General features: G+C 36.2%; 1 protein-coding gene across 2 annotated transcripts in view; it reads left to right on the top strand.

Moving 5' to 3' along the window:
- The window catches only part of NAALADL2 (N-acetylated alpha-linked acidic dipeptidase like 2), a 1154148-nt gene that overhangs the window by 846277 nt on the left and 287902 nt on the right, over positions 1 to 19969 (top strand). For both annotated transcript variants that reach the window (XM_055569014.1, XM_055569015.1), the window contains exon 10: positions 8845 to 8991. In XM_055569014.1, the coding sequence (XP_055424989.1) occupies positions 8845 to 8991 (147 nt within the window). The remainder of the gene's footprint in view (positions 1 to 8844; positions 8992 to 19969) is intronic.

The following is a 19969-nucleotide window of genomic DNA, read 5'->3' as shown; positions in this document are numbered from 1 at the left end:
CGGGAAGATCCCCTGGAGAAGGAAATGGCAACCCACTCCAGTACTCTTGCCTGGAAAATTCCATGGATAGAGGAGCCTTGTAGGCTACAGTCCGTGGGATCGCAAAGAGTCAGACATGACTGAGCGACTTCACTCTTCACTCACTTTTATTGTTTAGATTCTTATATTTAAAAAATGGGTTCATCTGTAATATATTGTGGTATAAGATAGCGTAGAGTAGGTACTATTTTATTAGTTGAGATTTTTTTTAAATTTATTTATTTGGCCACCTTAGGTAATCTTAGTTGTGACCCTCATGATCTTTCATCACAGTGCGCAGACTCTCTAGTCATGTTGTGGGCTCAGTAGTTGGGACATGTGTGCTCCAGAGGGTGCAGGCTTCAGTAGTTGAAGCAAGCCAGCTCGCTAGTCATGGTCCACCAGTCTATTTACTACAGGGATGTGGGATCTTAATTCCCCCAGGGGTCGAACGCACATTCCCTGCATTCCAGGGCAGACTCTCAACCACTGGACCATGAGTGAAGTCTCCTATTGGCTGAGATCTTTATTTAAACCCAACAAAGTGGCTGAAGTGTTGATATCTTATAGTTTTAAAATAACATACTTGTTTTTATTGCATCAAAAAGCCTTAAATGGAGAGAAATAAAAGAGAAATAGGTCTTCTGCCTTATGTGTCTCTTGGTCAGGGAGCTGAAGTTGGTCAGGGAAGTGGAAGGAGAAAAGAAATAGAGTTTGACATGGATGAGGATACAAGTTAGAAGTTACACTAAAAACAAGGACAAATGTCTTTATTCTTTTCCATTTGCACCGTTACAGAGTGATTTTTAAAGCATTCATTAGTTCATAAATATATTTTAAATACAGTTTGAATTATTTCAAATGTAAAGTTATATTTTTCTACATTCAATAACAAGATTGTGGTTTAAAAATCTAACAGAATGGGGTTTAAAAACCTCACAGAAATAGAGTGTGTTTTTCAGTTTGCCAATTCTACTTGAGTATACTAGAGAATAGTAATAATTCACCTTTTAAGGCTGAAAATACTTTGTTAACACCATGGGAGTAGGTTTTAAAACCTTTGCAAAAACCTTGAGATATGGAAGATTTTCAAAGTTCCATTTTATGAGTTTTAAATTGCCATTTTAAACTAAAAAGCTATTTTCCCCTACTCAATTTAACATATTTAAAAGGTATGCCAATGTATCTATTGATTTTTTAAAAATAGGTTTGCCATCTTGAAAGCATATTTTATGTATAAAGAACTCAATATCAGATGCTGATGTTAAGAATAACTTAAGTTTTTAGTTTAAAATACTAAAGAAAGTTAGTAAACATAACTTCTTTTTTCCTCTCAAAGATTATTAGAGGAGTTCTGTAATTCATTATTAAGAATTACTTTCTAAATGGCAACTTAACATACTGGCATAAAAATACCAGCTAAATAAATAAAGAACACATGATACACACAATAGCTAAGCATTGAAGAGTTGCCACAGATACAGTTTGTTATAATTATATCCAATAATTGAATATGACTTAAAACAAAAATCCTAGAATCCTAGGAAGAACAAATTGAAGGTTAATATATTAATGTTAATACATTAATGTTTGTATTGATATAAACATGATAGAGAGGATAAAGCATTACATTTGGAGTGAGAAGACCGGGAATCAAATCCTGGCTCTGGTGATTTGTTGTTGTTGTTAGTCACTAAGTCATGTCTGACTCTTGCAACCCCATGGACTGCAACACACCGGTCTTCCCTGTCCTTCACTATCTCCCAGAGTTTGCGCAGTCATGTCCATTGAGTCAGTGATGCCATCCAACCATCTCATCCTCTGTTGATCCCTTTTCCCCCTACCTTCAATCTTTCCCAGTAACAGGGTCTTTTCCATTGAGTCAGCTCTCCATATCAGGTGGCCAAAGTATTGGAGCTTCGGCTTCAGCATCAGTCCTTCCAATGGACACTCAAGACTGATCTCCTTTAGGATGGATTGGTTGAATCTCCTTGCAGTTCAAGGGACTCTCAAGAGTCTTCTCTAGCACCACAGTTCGAAAGCATCAATTCTTCAGTGTTTACCCTTCTTTATGGCCCAACTCTCAACTCACATCTGTACATAACTACTGGAAAAACCATGGCTTTGATTCTATGGACCGTTGTCAGCAAAATGATGTCTTTGCTTTTTAATATGCTGTCTAGGTTTATCATAGCTTTCCTTCCAAGGAGCAAGTGTCTTTTAACTTCATGGCTGCAGTCACCATCCACAGTGATTTTGGAGCCTAAGATCTGTTGATTTGGAAGCCTCAGTTTTCTAATTTGTAAGATTAAACTGTTTTGCAAGGATATATCTCCCCTATGGAACATTGTGAGAGGCTGACAAGTCCTATATAGACTCATTCTCAGAAATAATATTATAAAATGCTTAGATTTAAATACACAGGATGAGAAAAGAAACCAATTGTATCAAAGTGCAGTTAACTAAATATTAAAGTACACATTTTAGTATTATACAAACATTTAAAAATTAAGACACATTCAACATCAAAATTCATCAAAGTATCTCATAACTTTCTTCTTTGAAAATTAGTGGTGAGCTAAATAACTGAAATGTGAAATGAAAATGCCTGATTTCGTTTAGTTCACAAAGTCACAGATAATGCTAATACTATTGGTTTTGTGGTATCGTTACATTTGAATGAAATATTAAATTTCAGTTAGAATTAAGTGAATATAAAAATGCTTTTTTTTTGGTCCATTAGTTTCATTGATCTAAATTCTTTCTGTGTCAGGATAATCACCTTGGGGCTTTAGGATTTTTAGATTCTTTCCAATTTCAAAATGTAGTCCTCTCTCTATGATTTCTCACCTGCTTATGTGTTCACATTGCCTGGGCTCATGTTTATAAATTCTGAAGTTAAAAAATAACAAAATTGTGTGAAACCACTTTTAGTTGATCAAACAACAACAACAAAATGTTCTCAGTATGATTAAAGTTTAATTTTTCACTGGTTCTGATTGAAATTTCTTATACAAATAGGTGACCAACCATCTAAGAGTGTCCATATAAATCAGAGTTCTCCAGGGTCCCGAGATCTGCATTTGGCCAGTTGGAGACCCAAGAGAACTGCTGGTATAAGTTCTGGCCCAAATACCAGAAGACTCGAGACCCAAGAAGAACTGATGTTTCAGCTGAATACAAAAAAAGAAAAGACCCATGTCCCACTTAAAGGCAGTCAGGGAGGAGGAGTTCTTCCTTACTGGTGGGAAGGTCTGCTTTTTGTTCTATTTAGACCTTAAATTGATTGAATTAGGCCCATCCACATTAGGGAGGGCAATCTGCTTTAATCAATCTACAAATTCAAATGAAAATTTCATCTAAAATCACCCTTAAAGTCATTCCAGAATAATATTGAGCAAATATGGGCACCTCATGTCCTAGACAAGTTAACACATAAAATTAACCATCCTAGTGCCTATAAAAAAATCATTTTAAAATATCATAGACATCATTATCACAATTTGAACATTTTATACTGTGTGAAAATCAGAATGATAAGTTGCTTCTGCCCAATGAAAATTACAAAATAATGCTGAATGAATATAAAGTGACTTAATTTTATTATACTATGTAGAATGCAGTACTTTAATTGTGAATGTAATGCTTTTTTTGCTGTTTGAGTAAGTGGTCGTCTTAGATTTCTTAAGTATGTAAGGTGAGTATGTAAGCAAGGGAAAGCAGAAATAAAATGTTTGAATTATTAAACATATTTTCAAATACTATAGACACCTGTCAAAGTGTCTTGGTATTGCTAGTCAACTAATGCAAATGTTGACTTCATGTCTTTATAGTTCACTTATATAATAATTTACCAAGAAGTTATTCCTTTCAGCTTAGAAGTATACTTGCAAAGAGCATACTGATTTAGGATTGAGATTATGATTTCATTTCAGGTCTTCAACAGACTAGTGATAGGAAATTAAATGTGACATAATCTTGGCTTTTGTCTGAACTTGCTTATTTTATAAACTGGAATGAACATGTCTGGTATCAAACATTGAGTGTGAAACATTTTGAACTCTTTGAATGAAATACTTAATTTGTATTTATTCAGCCTTGTAAATAAATTAAAAAAAATATTGATCTGTACAAATGTGTTACCAATCTTCTCTCACTTGTGGTGGCTAACTTCTAGAAAAGTGAAAAAAATAAATTTTCTACTTCCCTCTCAGATAATAGTGCTTTTAGAGGTTGAGCAGATCAGCATCTGTTACCTGATATGGATCCATTACAATCCACTTCACTGCTGTGAGGGAAAACAATTTATATTAAATTAGAATACAGATTTAGGATCACTTCAGGTCTCTGAGTTTGGCCTAGAATTTAAAGTAGTGAATAATAAGATTTAGAGGATAGGTTTTGTGTGCCAGGAATGTTTTCTTCTTAAGGGAAATCCCTAGATGATTCAATCTGAAAATTGGGTTCTTTTTAACCCTATTTTACTCTGAAGCTAGTTAGGAACAAAAGAACAAAATAAACTTAGGCTTGAGGATCCTATAGTTCTGCCTTTCATCCCTGGTTAAATCATAAGAGAGTGGGTGGTAGGAAATAAGGTGCTAGGGGAGACAGAGGGAGAGACAGAGAAGCACTGGCCAGATAAGCTCTCCACACGATTTTACAGGGAAACTCAGTAGGTAAAGGATAGGAGCCAGGAAGGCTCCTTAGGGAACTCTGTGTCACCCCTGATCTTCCAATCTTGGGTTGATTTTCTTGAATCTTTTACTTTTCATTTGGGCTTCACTTTGACAGGAGACTCAATAGTCCAGTGCCTTCAGCTTAGGGCCCAGCTACACCTTGGGCCGTGTAAGCCTATTATTCTGCACCCTGTTCTCCCTACCTAAATAGTCCATATTAGAACCAGAGATGTGATTTAAGAGATCTTAACTGTCAAAACATAATTTAAAAACAATTCTGATAATATTCACCCCGTTGACATCTTAGAATTGGTTTACAAAAGAGTTTATGTGTGACAGAGGTGGCAATACAAACATTTAGGGAAAAGATGTAGACTTTTCAATAGATGAGTGAAATAAAGCAAGCCAGAGTAGGGGAAAGGATGCAGAAGTATTTTAAGAAATGTGATCCTGAAGGCTGGATATTACTTGTTTTATTTGCCTGAAAAACACAAAACATGAAAGCAATGATGTAGCTAGAAGAGATGACAGAAATAGACTGCAATGAAAATATTAAAGCTATGCAATGGGATTAGCCATGGAAAAAACAGAAAGACTACAGAATCTGTTCTGGTTTTGGGATGAATGCTTGGGTTCAGTAAAAGACTGAGGCAAAATAAGAATTGTGCTTCAAGCAACTGTTAGATAAAACAAAGGACGTAAATATTGGTTGGAATTGATCATTTCTCCCATTTGGGGAACTTGCATATATGGGAAATTATTACTTTTTGTGAGAGGGAAACTATAACAATGATAACTGAGTAAAAGTGATATCAACATTTAAAACCACTATTATTTTTAAAACATTAATTAAAAACAATTTTACAGACAGCTCATGGAATTGAAAGATGTCAATTTTTATCCATGCCCGTTTAGAAAAAATTCTGTCTAAGGAGCATGGATAACGTTTAGAGTGGATGTAAGAATTATGTATACAAAATGAAACAAAGACCAAACCTATATTTTCATTGATGATGAGTAGGGTACATGTGCTATCTCAAAGAGATGTAGATGTTGCTGCAGAAAGGGAAAGTAGATCACTTAAAAAATAAATTTTAGTTTTATTAGCTAGAGTCTGGAAAGAGACTAGATTCCATCAAAGCCTATTAATAACATAAAAGGGTGCAACAACTTAGGTTTCACAAATTCAAATGCCTCCAGTCACCACTCAGGACATTTGAATGAGCAAAGCAGCCAAACTCTAAGACACTAGTCACGGGACACTGCTGAGTGTCTTGACCGCTCAGTACAATGAAATTCAATTAGAAAAAAGTCTATTCTGGTGCAACAATTACCTTAATAGTTACCTGGATATCTCAGAAATACTTGGGATTTCTTACATGATATTAAGTGGTCTCTTTGCTTTTCATGTTCCAGTACTTAAGGGTAGCTCTTCTTTAGATATTCCTTAAAGTCTCCTAGTTGGTATTAAAACTCAAGGAGTCTTGGCCCCAGGAGTGTATGGAGAAGTGAAAGAGGGTTAATTATCTTTTCAGAAAACTAAGCTTTTAAAGGAAAGACTCGGGGGGTGTGTGTGGTGGGGAGGTCACCATAAAAGCATTAGGTCTCTCATTACACCGTATACTAGAACACGCGTTACTTTTTATCCCCAAATATTTAGTTACCTAGTGCTTAGTGGTTAGCTGTTTTGCTCAGTCGTGTCCAACTCTTTGTAGCTGCCAGGCTCCTGTGGTTCCTCAGGAACCATGGGATTTTTGAGGCAAGAATACTGGAGTGGGTCACCGTTTCCTCCTGCAGAGGGATCCTCCCAACCCAGGGATGGAACCTGCCTCTCTCAGTTCTCATGCATTGGCAGGTGGATTCTTCACCCATAGCACCACCTGGTGCTATCTAATTACCCAAGATATTTGTAAATGAAGTGAATCTGAAACCTTGCCTAGTTTATAAATCCTTACACCAATTTTCCATTTTAATTGATCTAAAGTTTGTTGCAAATGTTTTTTGATATCTATTTATTTTTCATTGATTAGTTTATAATATTGGTATGATTTCTGTCATATATCAACATGAATTAACCATAGGTGTACATATGTCCCCTCCCTGTATTAGTACCTCAAAAAAATAGATAAGTATTGAAACATTATTATATGTTTGAAGGATCTAGCACTGTAGCTGAAAAAAGTTGGAATAACTCAGTTTCTGAATATTAAAATACATGCTTCTAAATCTTTTGATAGGTTATATTTAAGAGTGGTTCCGAAATTATATCATGCCAAAGAAACATAGGAAGGGATTGAGGAGTCTATGTGCTGATTCAATGGCAAATTTTCACCAAATACATACTTTTTGCCTCATTATATGTGATATTCTCACACTGTCATCTCACTCCCCTCATGATTCCTGGTGAAGAGACTGATATTCTTCCACATTTCATATTTGAGACAACAGCATCACATAAATATTCTAGATTTTTGGAAATTTTTTGAAGAAGACATTTTAGATCTTAATAGTTACAGGAACCCTTATTTAACTGGATTTTGATTTTTTTGTTTGTTTTATTTTTATAAAGTTACTGTCATTTATTTTACATGTTAGACAACTCTTAGTTTAAGAAATAATAGTCCATCATTTTTTATTTCCCTAGAGGTTGCACTCAGCTTTGTGATTCTCTTTGGTTTTGGTAATTGGCATATACTCATAAGACATGTTGGGATAATTTTTGAATAAGAAATGGAGGAACTTTATTTTCTGTGGTTTTCCAAAAAAGCATTTTAAAAATAGAATTATATCCTACCTGATGCTTTTGAACTGTGGTGTTGGAGAAGACTCTTGAGAGTCCCTTGGACTGCAAGGAGATCCAACCAGTCCATTCTGAAGGAGATCAGTCCTGGGTGCTCACTGGAGGGACTGATTTTGAAGCTGAAACTCCAATACTTTGGCCACCTGATGTGAAGAGCTGACTCATTGGAAAAGACCCTGATGCTGGGAAAGATTGAGGGCAGGAGGAGGAGGGGACAACAGAGGATGAGATGGCTGGATGGCATCACGGACACAATGGACATGAGTTTGGGTGAACTCCGGGAGTTGGTGATGGACAGGGAGGCCTGGTGTGCTGCAGTTCATGGGGTCGCAAAGAGCCGGACACAACTGAGCAACTGAACTGAATTGAACTGAGACCATCCTTTAAATTTTCTGAAAACTTTTTTAAAAAGACAAAATTAAACCTTTGAGGGATTCTACATTCTCTTTTAATGAGTCATTAAAGTTTATAATAAATCTATTCCCAGGTAAAAATGAAAGTTAATCAGTGGTATCCAATTCTTTGCCATCCCATGGACAGTAGCCTGCCAGGCTCCTCTGTCCATGGAATTCTCTAGGCAAGAATATCAGAGTGGGTAGCCATTCCCTTCTCCAGGAGATCTTCCCAATCCAGGGATCAAACCCAGCTATCCCACATTGCTGGCAGATTCTTTACTGTCTGAGCTACCAGGGAAGCCTGAGAGTACTGGAGTGGTTTCTCTATCCCTTCTTCAGGGTATCTTCCTGACCCAGGAATGGAACCAGAGTCTCCTGCATTACAGGCAATTCTTTACCAGCTGAGTTTCCAAGGAAGCCTGGTTGATACCAGTGTACAGAATTCGGCTACCAGTGCAGGAGACATAAGAGCTGTGGGTTCGATCCATGGGTCAAGATCCCCTGGAGGAGGGCATGGCAACCCATTTCAGTATTCTTGCCTGGAGAATCCCTTGGACAGAGGAGCCTGGCAGGACAGGGCATGGGGTCTTAAAGAGTTGGACATGACTGGAATGACTTAGCAGCAACAGCATAATTCAAATGCTTTTGCAGCAACAACAACAGGCAAAGCTTGATCTAGGCCAGTGCTAAAGTCACTCTCCAGTGAGCATGAACCTCATAGAAGAATGTTGGTACAAAGATTTCTGGTCTTCGTTCTCAAAGGTTCCCATTTGGGAGGGTATTGTTGTAGTCTAAGCATTTGTAGTTCATATTTCAAATAAGTTCCTGGGTGTCATTGATCCTGCTCATACTGGCCAGAGACACTGCTCATATTGGCCCATGTTTCAAATAGCATTGGTTTAGGAATGACCTAAGAAGTATAGTGTGTGCTAACAATTTAAATTATGTTTTTCAGAAAAATAAGTTCAATTGTCCCAGAAGAGATCAGTGCCCCAAAACCAATATCAGTTCTGAGCAGATACAGGATGATGCTGATTACTTCATCAACCATCTTGGAGTTCCCACCGTGAGGTTTACTTATGAGGACATCAAAACATTAGAGGTGAGTGCTTACAGAAATGCAAAACACACACCATATATAGCAGGCATGCAAGATTTTATTTTATCTTGGCTATTCATCTTGCTTACCAAGTAGGTTACTCTAAAAAGTAGCTTCATTTAGAAAATTATTCTTGTTGTTCAGAGGCTTTGTAAGAATATTTGAAAACATCAGCTCTTTTCAATAGTGCTGAATTCAATTTAAAAAGATTTATACTGTCACTCACATTTTCGCAGCTTGCTTCTCAACAAGAAATGTGCACTTGTTGGATTAACATCAAAACATAATTGTAATCTTCAGTATTCACAGAAACAGATGACATATGCAATAGATTCTCCTCTCCTTGCCCAAGGGAAAATACATTTCACCTGCTGTATGTAAATGTGAGTCTGTGGAGTAGCTTTCCAAAGTTTGTCAATAGTTTCCTTGACTAAAAAGATGCTACGTTTTTCTTATGAGGACATGAAGTTTTCTCCCAAAGGATGTCACAGAGGCCTGATTCACCTTAATTGTGTTCATTCTTATGTTGGACCTTAAGCCTTTTTATCTTTCTCAGAGTTATGTCACAGGAAACTGTTGCTCTGTAGATCCAAACCTACTGAAAGATTTTTCCTTCTTTTACAAGAGTATCTCTTCTTTGCTGGGAGGTATTTGAAAGCCTCTGGGGTGGCTTTCTTGAAGTAATTATTTCATTAACACAACAGTGGCTGGAAAATGAAACCTTGTTTGTTTTTCAGTTACAGATGTTCCTAAAAAATTGTATCTAAATTGTATTTTTATAGGCTCAGTATCAGATATGCAATCTCTTAATGTCTGATAGTTTTTCGCTAAAGTGATCTTTGTGTTTCTCTGCAGACCTCTACCCTCACCTTCATTTCCTCAGTGTGTGTCTGTGTGTGTATTAGGCCTCATTTTTGTTTGACTTTGCAACCCCATGGACTGTAGCCTATCAGGCGCCTCTGTCCATGGGATTCCCCAGGCAAGAATACTGGAGTGAATAGCTGTTCCCTTCTCCAGAGGGTTTTCCCAACCCAGGGATAGAATCCTGGGTGCCTGCATTTCAGGCGGATTCTTTACCATCTCACCCACCAGTAGACACTTACAAACAATCACTAACAACTTATATTCTTGGAGGGAGAAATTCTGGATGACTCCTATTGTATATGAATTCTTGGGTAGTAGAAAAGCAATCACTGTGATTTATGCTGTTTAAAATTAAATTTTCATGTGCTATTGCTATTTGAAAATGGGGTACATGTTTAGAGGTATCTTTTCTCATACCAAGCCTAGTATATATACTTTAATGAAATTGATGTATTAAGAAATTAACTCATTTTTAAATTTTCCTAGTTGACACATTTTAACATCTTTTTATCTTCCTCCATCCCATCCCAGCCCATCCAGCTCCTGTCATGTTAGCATGTTGAAAGAAAGCTTTTATTCAATATATGTTTAATTCATGTTGGTTGAGTTTAAGCCAAGAATTTAGAGAGGCAATATAGTATAGCCTTAGTAATGAGACTGTACTTGTCTTTGGGGGCTTCCCTGATAGCCCAGTTGGTAAAGAGTCTGCCTGCAATGCAGGAGACCATGGTTCCATCCCTGGGTTGAGAAGATCCCCTGGAGAAGAGGAAGCCTACCCACTCCAGTATTCTGGCTTGGAGAATTCCATGGACTGTATAGTGCATGGGGCTACAAAGAATCGGATACAACTGAGCAACTTTCACTTTGACTTTGGATTCAAGTTCTAGACATGATTTAACTTTTTTAAGAACTGTTTTTTATAGATGAGGGAACCTTAGTATATATACAGAATCTATAGTGCAATTGTTTAGTTGCAAAGTTGTGTCCAACTCTTTTGAAACCCCAGGGACTGTAGCCTACCAGGCTCCTCTGTTCACCGGCTTCTCCAGGCAGGAGTACTGGAGTGAGTTGCCATTTCCTTCTCCAAGGGATCTTTTTGACTCGAAGATGGAACTCACGTCTCCTGCTTGACAGGCAGATTCTTTACCACTGAGCCACGAGGGAAGCCTCTATAGAGCCCTGGTAAAGATTAAATGCTTACCATGCATGTAAGAGACTTGGCTAACATTAAGTATATAGTAAGGCTTCATTACCCATAGCTACCATCGGAATTATTATTATCTGACTTGCACATTATTGGGGGAGTTTCAAAACTTTTTTGATAAGATATTAGTGGGAGGGAGGAGTTTCCTAATCATTAAGAAAAGCATACTTCTAAGGCTGACTAGGTGGGTTATGATGAGTTGGAAGATTTGAGGGCGTAATGGGAGGAAATTTGGAAACAGGTCCCAGTGAAGTTCTCTGAGGTTAGGCGTTCGTCTCTCGGTCATGTCTGACTCTTTGCAACCCCATGGACTGTAGCCCATCAGGCTCCTCTCTCCATGGAGTTCTCCAGGCAAGAATATTGGATTGGGTTGCTATTCCCTTTTCCAGGAGATCTTCCCACCCCAGGGATTGAACTTGAGTCTTCCGTATTACAGGCAGATTCTTTACAATCCAAGCCACCGGGGAAGCCCAAGTTCTCTGAAGTTATGATTATAATGTGAAACTCCCCAGGATAATTCACAGGCTACATGGGGTGGCAAATGAGTCCAACAGGACTTAGGGACTAAACAACAAAAACCTCAGGCTAAAGTTTATCCCCTAGAACTGGATTAGTCTGAATGAGCTAATCAGTTTTTCAGATTATACACAGAATGTCTAACTCCCATCATCAAAATATTTTCTACTGTATTTGTCTCCAAAAAAAGTAATTAAAAGAGAATCTTCTGTGTTTTATAACTGATGACCTTGTTTATATTGCTTTAGTGTGAGAAAAAAATTTAATGGATTTGTCCCTTACAAAATGTGAAAGCTTGAGATGAGACAATTTTGTATGGTGAACTGTCCAAAGAACAGATAATAGCCTTTGCTTTCTGTGTTAACCTATAATAAATATTTGTATGCAGTTATTAAGAGGAATTATAAACATTGAAAGACTTTATCCATGCTTTAAAGAATATTTATCCTGTGTCAATTAGTAAAAGCAGATAAGGAAATTAGAGCTTTTCCCATGCAATGAAGATAAAATATATATTATGTTTATGTATTGCATAATATACTATATGTGTAATATAATATGTAATGTCTACCACTTATTGAATACTTGCTTTGCTAAATAGTTCTACATAGGAAATATTGTAAATTACCTTGTAGAAGGAAATGGCAATCCACTACACTATTTTTGCTTGGAAAATTCCATGGACAAAGGAGCTTGACAGGCTACTGTCCATGAGGTTGCAAAGAGTTGGATGCAACTTAGCAACTGAGGTATATTACTTTATCTCATTTATCATTTACAATATCCCTATGAGTCACCTTTTATTACTGGCTTTTTTTTTTTTTTTTGCTGAGGATGAAATGGAGCTTAAAATCAAGTAGCTTATCCAAGATCATAAAGCTAATAAATGGCCAGGATAGAAGTTTATCTAGATCTCTTTAACAGTAATCCTCAACTATTACAATAATCCTCAACTATTACATTAAAGTTTGCAAATTTGTAGCCCAAGGGAAAGATCTAGTCCACAGATATCTTTTGTTTGTTCTGAGCTTTATTGAAAACTTGAATTTCTGGAAGCAATGGATTCCTTTTTCCATGGAAACAATTGGCTAAATTGTGCATTACAATTACAATATTAAGCATATTTCTTCAACACATCTTTCTACCAAAATTTAGGAAATGAATGATCCAACAGCCTAAAGGGCCACATGTTTCACCAGACTCCTATCACCTCTATTACCTGTCTGGAGGCTGTAGAAACTGAGTTTGTTATCTTTGTGCTCAGTATCTTTGCATTTTAAGTAAAAGCAGTTAAAGCTATAGTCCCTTTCACTTTAAAATTGTATATGCATTCTAAGTATGCTAACATTATACTCATGTTTTTAAAGAAATTATTTATTTATAATTTATTTAGGTGATTATAATGCAAGTCTAGAATTTCTGACAGGATTTTTAATCTAGCAAGATTGACCATGAATCTATTATATTCAATTTCCACAAGTAAGTAGTGATAATAAGAGAAAAACTACCTGTAGAAAGTAGACTAGTGTGGTAGACCACTTTTGGGGAAGATATTGAACATTATTAGTTCTAACATTTTTTAACGAAATATAACATTTTATAATAAATACTCCCAATATTTCATACTATCCCTATTCCCACCAGTAAGTTTTCCCTGTAGTTTCTCTGGATGTTCATATATTTCATAGATTGCTTGAAATACCTTTCATCTTTCAGCTTTTCTTAACATCTATACTCTAATTTTACAATAGTTAAATTTCACAAATGAAAAGCAATCTGTGGCTTTGCCAAATGTTAGAATTATTCCACCTCATAAGCTATCACCTTGTTAATTGAAACGTCTCTAGTTGTAAACTTCATTTAAATAAGGTTTTCACTTTGTAAACATCGTTGCACCTGTTAGAAGAAGCATTTTGCACAGATTAAATACAATGCAGAGATTACTGAAAAGAAAATGAAAAGACAGATGCTTTCTGATTAAGAGTGCAATATTTATGACAAGCCAGTGGTCCAACGCACATTTCTTCTGTCACTTAACAGCTGTTTCATATAATTTTTGTTCCAGTTCAGTATATTTACTCTCTATAGGGCATGTCAGAGGGTCTGACTTTCTTAGTATATCAATAGATCAATCCATGCCCTAACAAGTTTTATACCACAATTTGAAGCTCTGGTTCCTCACTCTGTTTGACCTTACATTTTTTGCTCTTCTGCTTGAAAAATTCTATTTTAAACCCAATTTACCTCTATAATGGAGCATTTAACATTTAAATTATAATGAGCTAAGAGGGTATTACAGCTTTTATATAGCAGAGATTTTTGCACAATTGTTTCAATATCTCTTGGTACCCCAGCAAATGAAAATCAAGTAGCATAGGTATTTGGAAACTCTTACTAATTTATTTTAAGTTAGATGACTTTGATATAAATTCTGATTCTTAAACTGATACACAAAAGCATGAATGTGTGTATGTGTGAGAAAGAGAGAACTTTAAGGTATGGCATAAAAATAATTATTTGTGCAGATGCAATACAGATGCAATGGATACATACATATTTTGGAGCAAAATATCTCATAGTTTACATGGTGATTATGTTTTATTCTACTGTGCAAGTTGAGAAAAAAACTTACATTACTTAAATTAGAGATTGTTTTGTCTTTTTCATTTTTTCTTGGGAACTTAGTCACTGTCATTGTTATGTTAATAGGTAATAGCTTTTCAAAAGTCAATTAAAATCTTTTTACTTCAGAAACTGAAGAGTTATGCATAACTATGCAAAAACTGAACTTTTTTTTGTAGTGTCTGATAGAATCTGTTTCATACTGTAGCTACACAACAAATTAATGTCACTTAGAAATGAGATTTTACCTTTTCTATTTCAAAATGGACCAATTCCAAACAGGATAGAAAGGGGTTTTTCAGTGTTTTTTCAAGCTCATTTGTTTTCTTTGTAAGTTATTTTAGGAAAAGAAGACTGTCAGATAAAAATATATAGTATGATTATTTTCAGATCTTAGAGTAAATGTTTCAAAGTATTTTGTTCTAAAGACCTATTTGCATTTATTAGTACTGAACACTCCAAAGAAAAGAGCTTTTTGTTTATGTGAGTTGTTATTCATTCATCAAGTCATGTCTGACTGACTCGTTGCAACCCCATGGACTGCAGCACACCAGGGTTCCCTGACCTTCACTATCTTCAGGAACTTGCTCAAACTCATGTTCATTGAGTCGGTAATGCCATTCAACCATCTCATCGTCTGTCGTCCCTTCTCCCCCTACCCTCAATCTTTCCCAGCATCAGGGTCTTTTCCAATGAATCTGCTCTTTCCGTGAGGTAACCAAAGTATTGGTGCTTCAGCTTCAGCATCAATGCTACTAATGAATATTCAGAGTTGATTTCCTTAAGGATTGACTGGTTTGATCTCCTTGTTGTCCAAGGAACTCTCAAAAGTCTTCTCCAGCATCACAAATCAAAAGCATCAATTCCTCAGCACTCTTTATGGTCCAACAATCACATCTGTACGTGACTGCTTTGTCAGCAAAGTGATGTCTCTATTTTTTAATGTGCTGTCTAGGTTTGTCAGAGCTTTTCTTCCAAGAAGCAAATGTCTTTTAATTTCATGGTTGCAGTCACCGTTTGCAGTGACTTTGGAGCCCAAGAAAATAAAATCTGTCACTGCTTCCACTTTTTTCCCCTTCTATTTGTCATGAAGTAATTTGGAAGGACTGGTGTTAAAGCTGAAACTCCAATATTTTGGCCACCTGATGCGAAGAGCTGACTCATTTGAAAAGACCCTGATGCTAGGAAAGATTGAGGGCAGGAGGAGAAGGGGATGACAGAGGATGAGATGGTTGGATAGCATCAGGGACTCAATGGACATGAGTCTGAGTAAACTCTGGGAGTTAGTGATGGACATGGAGGCCTGGTGTACTGCGATTCATGTGGTCGCAAAGAGTCGGACCTGACTGAACGACTGAACTGAACTGAATGTGACCAGATGCCATGAACTTAGATTTTTGATTGTTGAGTTTTAAGTCAGCTTTTCTACTCTTTTTTCACAATCATCAAGAGGCTCTTTAGCTCTTCTTCACTTTTGTTATTAGGGTGCTACCTTCTGCATATGTGAGGTTGTTGATATTTCTTGTAGAAACTTTTATTCCAGCTTGTGCTTCATCCAGCCTGGCATTTCACGTAATGCACTCTGTATAAGTTAAATAAGCAGGGTGACAATATACAGCCTTGATGTACTCCTTTCCCAATTTGGAACCAGGCTATTGTTCCATGTCAGGTTCTAACTCTTGCTTCTTAATCTGCATACAGGTTTCTCAGAAGACCGATAAGGCGGTCTGGTATTCCCATATTTTGAAGGATTTTCCAGTTTGTTGTGATTCACACAGTTAAAAGCTTTAGTGTAGTCAGTGAAGCAGAAGTAGATGTTTTTCTGAATTCCCTTCTTTTTTCTGTGATCTAATGGATGTTGGCAATTTGATCTCTTGTTCCTTTGCCTTTTCTAAATCCAGCTTGTACATCTGTAAGTTCTCAGTTTACATACTGCTGGCACCTAGTTTGAAGGATTTTGAGCATTACATTAGTAGCATGTGAAATTAGTACAATTGTGCCATAGTTTGAACATTCTTTGGCATTGCCCTTCTTTGGGATCATAATGAAAACTGATCTTTTCCAGTCTTGTGGCCACTGCTGCATTTTCCAAATTTGCTGAGATATTGAGCACACTAATACATGCAGATATTAATATTAACCATGATAGAAGTGAAAACTGAAGAAAAATATATAGTATTTATTATTTTTTTAAAATATCAATACATTTAAATGAATATAAATTATTTTATAAAAGATAATTATCAATTTTTAAAATATCAATATCAATTTTTAATTTTTAAAAATATCAATACATTTAAATGAATATAACTTTTTAAAAATATCAAATCATTTAATGAATATAAATAACTTATTTTTATAAAAGGTAATTATATTTCCCAAGAGAAGAAAACACAAATGAGAAGAGTGCACTATTTTATATTTTGTCAGTCTTTTTAATGTGACTTAATACTATAACAGTTAGCTCAACTCTCATATCAGGTTTTGCATTCTGTTGTAACATATTGTTTTGCTAGAAATGGTCATATAATGACAGACATTTTTATTATATATATATATATATATATATACTGGAGAAGGCAATGACACCCTACTCCAGTACTCTTGTGTGGAAAATCCCATAGACGGAGGAGCCTGGTAGACTGCAGTCCATGGGATCGCAAAGAGCTGGACACGACTGAGCGACTTCACTTTCACTTTTCACTTTCATGCACTGGAGAAGGAAATGGCAACCCACTCCAGTGTTCTTGCCTGGAGAATCCCAGGGGTGGCAGAGCCTGGTGGGCTGCCATCTATGGGGTCGCACAGAGTCAGACACGACTGAAGCGGCTTAGCAGCAGCAGTAGCAGCAGCAGCAGCAGCAGGCAGGTATTAGTCTCCTGAAGGTTAGTTTGAGTGTGGAATCTGAAGCTCTATTAATAACTTTCTAAACCCTATATACTTGTGAATGTAGCGTGAAAATGAAAGTGAAAAAGGCATGTAATGTAACTATCATTATGAAAATAGATTAGTCTCAGTGTCACTTTCGGGCCTCTGAACCACATTTGGAGGGATACTGATTTGAGAGAATAGCCTTGATTAAACTATTCTACAGTTGGCCCTCTGTATCCACATGCGGAACCTGTGGATATGGAGAGTCAATATCCACTGAGTCATTTTATATAAGGGGCTTGAACATCTGTGCATTTTGGAATCCATGGGTAAGTGTGTCAACAGATCCTGAGGGATAACTGTGGTTTAGTTTTTATAATATTGACTAGCTGTATATCTTTGCCCTGTTCAAGGATTTGAACTATGATTTCATATTAACCTGTGTTTATCTTTTCTGATCATCTTTGAGTATTGCCATCACATCCACCTGATAAACAGCGTGAAGTAGGGAATGTAACACTCTCATAAACTGTGACTCTACAAAGAATTCTGCTTCTTGGAAGCCTTCTTTTAGAAGGGAAGGTTAAACCCCAATCAACAAATCAACAGTTATAGAACAGACTTAGAAAGCTTTGATTGTACAGTATATGAAATGCCTGTCACAGAAGGAGTGTATTAAAGTTGGTGTATGCTTCCAAGAGCCTGAGGAGTAAACACAAGAAATTGAAATATGAAACAGATATTGAAAAAACAAAGAATGGATAAATTGTTAAGACTCAAATGGATAATTCAAAAGATCATATTTCAAATTGCCTAATATTCTGAAATGACTGCTAGGAGGACAGATTTCCCCTAGCGATTGTCCTTGCTTGGATTTCTAAATAAGGACATTTATTCTGAATGCCTACAATCACTGGGCCAGAATATATCACATATGTACTATATTTCAACTCTAATACTGTTTTCAGAAATGGTCTTGTGATCATCCCTGTTATGAGGGGTTTTTTTTTAATGAAGTTTTTGATAATTTCAATGACACTACTTACAACAGGTTTTAAAATTTGGCAGCATGTGAGTTAAGAATATAGGGCAACTCCAAGAGGTGATTTATTCAGATACTGGCCCATTCTAACATGTTCATTAATTTAGCCAAAAGTTATTAAGCATTTGTAGTAATCCAGCACTATGTTAGACATGCAAAGATGAATTTTAAAAATAGCCTCCTTTCCTCACAGCAGCCATGGTTTAGATTGGGACTCAGACATACATGACAATCTATTCCTGTATTTGTGCCAGGAATATCTCATGAAGAGAGGAGTTTGGTGGGCTGCAGTCTATGGGGTCACAGTTGGACACCACTGAGCGGCTGAGCATGCATGCACACAGACGTATAAACTATCAAGTAAAGTCAGTATAGTAGAATTTGTCTTAACTGACTTCCAGTTAACAAATTTGTGGGACTAATTGACAGTTTGCATTCCCTTAAAACATAGTGATTAATGCTCAAGGATCCTTGAAGCTCATTGTAGGGAGGTCCTTCCTGAATTTTTGCACACCCTGTTGTTTTTTTCAATGCTATGCTTGCCTTTTGTCAGTTCTATTCTTAGATCTATATATGCCCTTTGCATTTGTTTTTAATAACTAGGTACTTTGTTATATAAAGTTATGAATCATGAGTATAAAAACAATTATTTCTTAGAAATTTGCAGTTGTATCATTCTAAAATGTATGTTGCTAATAAAGAATTGGTGTGGAGTGATCCAGACAGTTCTCAAGATTGGGGGAAACTTTAGTCATCTAAATGCATTCCATGCTCAGTATACTTCAAAAACATCTTTAATAATTCCACTTTAAATCAAAGGCAACATGAAAGGTATATAATATATGACACAAGAAAGAAATAATAGAACTTTATTCAACAGGTCGGTATTCAGAGACAAGGCCTTGGCTTTACATCAAAATATTGGCCAACAAACATACATATAGAGGTTTTAAATTAACATATAATATTTTACATGCACAGTTTTTTTGGTTTGTTTTACTGATTACATATTTGAACCATCTTCTGGATAATTAACCTGCCGATTTAGTGGGACAAATCATATTGACTAAGACGGCCCCTAATGTAGAGAGAAGTGATAGAGGCAGGGTGGTATCAAGCAAAGTTGTGTTTAACAAATACTGATGTAACATTTGTGGTAGACATTGTTTTGCTCTAAATCCTTTAAATATATTTATTTAATCTATGTCCTTATAACTAGCACTTCATTAAAGTATTGCTACTTTCATTAAAGATAAAACTGAAGTACAAAGTGGTCAAGTAACTTGGCCAACATCACACATATATCAAGTGATAGGATTCAAACCTGACACTCTAGCAACAGATTTCTGAACTCTTTTCCCTACTCTTACGCTCTTTCACAAGATTTTTTTTTTTTTTAAGATAAAGTGAGTTCTAAAATGCTTTCCATTTGTCACAACCAATTTGATCTGTGAGTCAGGAAGAACCCCTAGAGTAGGAAAGGGCAACCTACTACAGTATTCTTGCCTAGAAATCCCATGGGCTACAGTCCATGTGGTCAGAGAGAGTCTGACACAACTGAGTGACTGAGCACACTAGCACACATGCTATCTACTCCCACTACATTCAGAGTACAAAGCACTGCTGTGAAACTTCATTCTTATTTTTCAGTTTCCTTTGCAAAGATTCGAAGCATTTCAGATTTGAAAACTCTCAAAGTTAGGCAACTGCAAGTGGGTAATATTTCTTAACGAGATTTAAAAGACCCATAATTTGACTGTCATGACAAAACTAATATTAGTGTTCACTTAAAATAGTTTATATACTCTTTTTACAAAAGAGTCTAAAATTAGATTCTAAGCTATCCAAAGTTTACAATTCTA

Source organism: Bubalus kerabau, chromosome 2, assembly GCF_029407905.1.
Source record: "Bubalus kerabau isolate K-KA32 ecotype Philippines breed swamp buffalo chromosome 2, PCC_UOA_SB_1v2, whole genome shotgun sequence".
Classification (NCBI taxonomy): Eukaryota; Metazoa; Chordata; class Mammalia; order Artiodactyla; family Bovidae; genus Bubalus; species Bubalus kerabau.
Note: the sequence above shows the minus strand (reverse complement) of the source record. Positions and strands in the feature narration are given on the sequence as shown.